The following is a 3,828-nucleotide window of genomic DNA, read 5'->3' as shown; positions in this document are numbered from 1 at the left end:
AGTTCAACAAGACAGAAAATAACAAATGCTGGCGAGGTTGTGGAGAGATTGGGACTCTCATACACTGCTGGTGGGACTGTAAAATGGTACAACCACTGTGGAAAGCAGTATGGTGATTCCTTAAAAAGTTGGAATTAGAAATACCATTTGACCCAGCCATTTCATTACTAGGTATATATTTTGAGAGCCTTCTAATCTATCAGGACTATTCTTAAAGTTGTGCAGTAATGTATCAGACAGTGTTTCTTTGCTATTCATAAGGTTTTCCCTGGCTAATTCTTTGAGAAGTGGTCGGCCTCTTCCTTCTTCCTAGTCTTTCTCACTCTGTAAACTGGTCTGATGCACCATGTGCACCCCCTGGGTTTGAAACACCAGTGGCTTAGCCTCAAGACTCAAATCAACATGTCACCACAGTAGGACAAACCAACAGACAAGTTTGTCTCCCTGTTGGAAACCTCTCCTACCACCCTTACCTGGGTCCCTGCAGTTGATTCCTCATTCTGTCCCAGTCCCCAGGCCTATTCCTCTCCTCTCTCCCATTCTCCCGCCCTGCCGCTTTAGGGTTCCCTCTCCTCACCTGGATCCCTGCAGCTCACTCCTCGTCTGTCCTGGTCCCTGGGCCTTTTCCTCTCCTTTCTCCTGCTCTCTCACCCTGCTGCTTTGGGCATACCTGGGTTCTCTCTCCTCACCTGGATGCCTGTGGCTTACTCCTCATCTGTCCTTGTCTCCAGGACTATTCTCTCCTCTCTCTGGTTCTCCCACCCTGCTGCTTTGGGTGTGCCTGCGTTCCCTTTCCTCACCTGGATCCCTGCGGCTCACTCCAATTCTGACTCATAGCATCCTGCATTGGGTTTCCAAGGCTATGGAAGCAGACTGTCCCATCTTTCTGTCAGAGAGCAGCTGGTGGGTTTGAACCACTGACCTTTTGGTTAGCAGCCAAATGCCTTAACCTCTACACCACTGGAGGCTTAGAACTCCTAGTGGGCTGAAAACTCAGAACTTTCCTGCCTTCCCAAGAACTCCTGTCTGTCCTGTGCAGACTGGGTGAGTTGAGAGTCAAAAAATAATCTGGTCCTCCTTAGCTGACTTCCTCAAACTCAGGGCATCTGTTTGCTGTTTTGTTGTACTCTTGAGAATGTAGAGGTGCTTACTGTCCTCAAATTTGAAGCTTAAACTGAAAGTCTGAGAGTATAGACAAAGACATATTCTACTTCTTCATATACTTACAACAACCCCATGAGAAAGCAATTATTATTTTCTATTTACTTGCCCCAAGGTTATATAGGTAGGAAATAGCAGAGTTGGAACTGAAACCGAAATCTAGTTGACCCCAAAGCTTGTCCTCATTACTAATCAAATAAACTGCTTCCTGCTTGCAGTCTGTTTTAAGGCATGCACCAAAAACCAAACCCACTGCCATCACCTCAATTCCAACTCATACCGACCTCCAAGGCCGGAAGTAGATTGTCTCATCTTCCTTCCACAGAACAGCTCGTGGGTTTGTATCACCAACCTCCTGGTTAGCAGTCAAATGCCTTGGGCACTGTGCGACCAGAGTACCTTTGAGGCATGCACTTTAGTGCTGACCTGGTTCAATGGTAATCTTTTTGCTCTATGTGGAGTCCTTTTGGTCTTTAGGTAAGTAGATATAAGACACACAGAATGTCAGAGGAAGTCTTGTTGATGTATATTGTTTCGAAGCACAGACCAATTATGATACATTTTGCTTTACCCTAGATATTTCTAGCCAAGAATTTTATGCCCTCCCCCCCAAAAAAAATTATATACATAGAATTGAATACATTATTGTGTTTCTGTTTTCCAGTGAAAGCTGGGAAGAATGTGCTCAAAGGGAAACCTTGGAAGAAGCATCCCTTCACCTGAAAAATGTTCGCTTTGCCTCAGTTGTGAATTCTTTCGTTGAGGAAGAAAATTACCATTACGTCACTATATTAATGAAAGGAGAAGTGGACTTGGCTCATGATTCAGAACCAAAGAATGTAGAGCCTGAGAAAAATGAAAGTAAGATAATTATATAAGAATGAATTTTCTTTGCATAGAGCATAAAGTCGGTAGAACTGCTCCATAGGTTTTCCAGGCTGTGCCCTTTCAGAAGCAGATTACCAGCCCTGTTTTCCTAGGCACCTTTGATGGATTTAAACTGCCAAAATTTGTGACTATTAGTCAAGCACTTAACTGTTTACACCACCCCAGAACTCCTTAACATATAAAGACAACCCACTGCTGTCAAGTCACTTCCAACTCATAGCGACCCCCACTGGGTTTCCAAGGCTGTAAATCTTTACAAAAGCAAATTGACTCATCTTCTTCCTGCAGAGCAGCTGAGGGGTTTGAACCACCACCTTTTGGTTAGCACTCAAATGCCTTACATACTACGCCACCAGACCTCCTTAGGTATATAGTGTGAATATATATATGTATATGTTAAAAAAAAAAAAAACACGCACTGTCGTCAAGCCGGACCCAACTCATAGGCTTGGGTTTCCGAGGCAGTATCACTGTGAAAGTAGATTGCCCAACCTTCCTTCTGAGGAGTGGCTGGTAGGTTTGAACTGCCAGTATTCTGGTTGGCAGTCAAATACCTTAGGCACTACACCACCAGAGCTCCCATATATATATATGTGTGTGTATGTATATACATACACACACACGTGTGTGTGTGTGTACGTATATACACACATACCAAGAACAACAACAACAACAAAAAAAAACTCACTGCCGTCAAGTCAGTTCTGACTCAGCAACCCCTCCTTGGGTTTCTGAGGCAGTATCATTACGGAAGTAGAATGCCCAATCTTCCTTCTGAGGAGTGGCTGAACCACCAGCCTCCTGGTTAGTAGTCAAATGCCTTAGGCACTATGCCACCAGAGCTCCTATATATATGTATACTCGCACTATATACCTACAGTGTGTGTATAAAGTCTGCATTTTGTTTGGTTGCTGTTTAAACAAACATTAAATAATGATAGTAAATCTGGATTTTTACTATGATGTGGCCTTTGTAAAATTGACTTCATGTACAAATTACAGCATGTTTTAAATGATCGCTGTTCTCGTAAGATCTTTGTTCTGAACACAAATTATATTTTTGTACTCAAGCTAGTGCACAGCATCACTATTGCAGTTTATTAGTAGCAAATAGTTTTTAAATTCAGTTAATGTTTTCTACATGTAGGTTCACTTACCAGAACAAACACCATTTGTTTCCTTTAGCTGCATAAGTTGATGTGGTTTCCTTCTGTTCTAGGTTGGGAGTGGGTTCCCTGGGAAGAATTCCCGCCGAGGGACCAGCTTTTCTGGGGACTACAGTGTTTAAAGGAACAAGGCTACGATCCTTTTAAAGAAGATTTGGATCATCTAGTGGGATACAAAGGAAATCAGCTCTAGGTCGTCAAGAGGATTCTTCAGTTTTTCAGAAAAGCAAAATAAGATATAGCTAGAGAATTAAAATCACCTGTATTTCAGAATTCCTCCATTTTACCCCAAAAATTCCATTTGATTACATTTTATTTGCATTCTCTTAAATAACCTCTACTTTTTCAGCTAGTAGTTGTGGAAACTTTTCATGTTTATGTCATTGAATTCTATTTCAGCTGTAGCATATATGATGAATAGGGATACTGTGTAAATCTGTTCTCCATATTTCTCTGTAAGACCTGTGCTATATATTTTGTCATTACTAGCTTGCATGGAGTGTAGAGTGCACTAGAATTTGTGTTAGTGTTTCTGTCCAAGTAGAGATCCTAACTCAACTGCTAACACAGCATTCCTGTTGTTGAATTTATCATGTTTGTTGATTTTATTTGT

The 3,828-nt window shown here is 41.9% G+C and overlaps 1 protein-coding gene across 1 annotated transcript in view; it reads left to right on the top strand.

The window, feature by feature from the left end:
- Positions 1 to 3,408, top strand: part of NUDT15 (nudix hydrolase 15) — a 14,342-nt gene extending 10,934 nt beyond the window's left edge. Inside the window, exons 2-3 of the mRNA XM_007946376.1 lie at positions 1,826 to 2,022; positions 3,269 to 3,408. Coding sequence (XP_007944567.1) covers positions 1,826 to 2,022; positions 3,269 to 3,408 — 337 coding nt within the window. The remainder of the gene's footprint in view (positions 1 to 1,825; positions 2,023 to 3,268) is intronic.
- The last annotated feature ends 420 nt before the right edge of the window (positions 3,409 to 3,828 follow it).

This window comes from Orycteropus afer, unplaced genomic scaffold (genome assembly GCF_000298275.1).
Source record: "Orycteropus afer afer isolate SDZICR_OR568_19922 unplaced genomic scaffold, OryAfe1.0 scaffold00157, whole genome shotgun sequence".
Lineage (NCBI taxonomy): Eukaryota > Metazoa > Chordata > Mammalia > Tubulidentata > Orycteropodidae > Orycteropus > Orycteropus afer.
The sequence above is the reverse complement of the archived record's forward strand: the minus strand, read 5'-3'. Positions and strand labels throughout refer to the sequence as shown.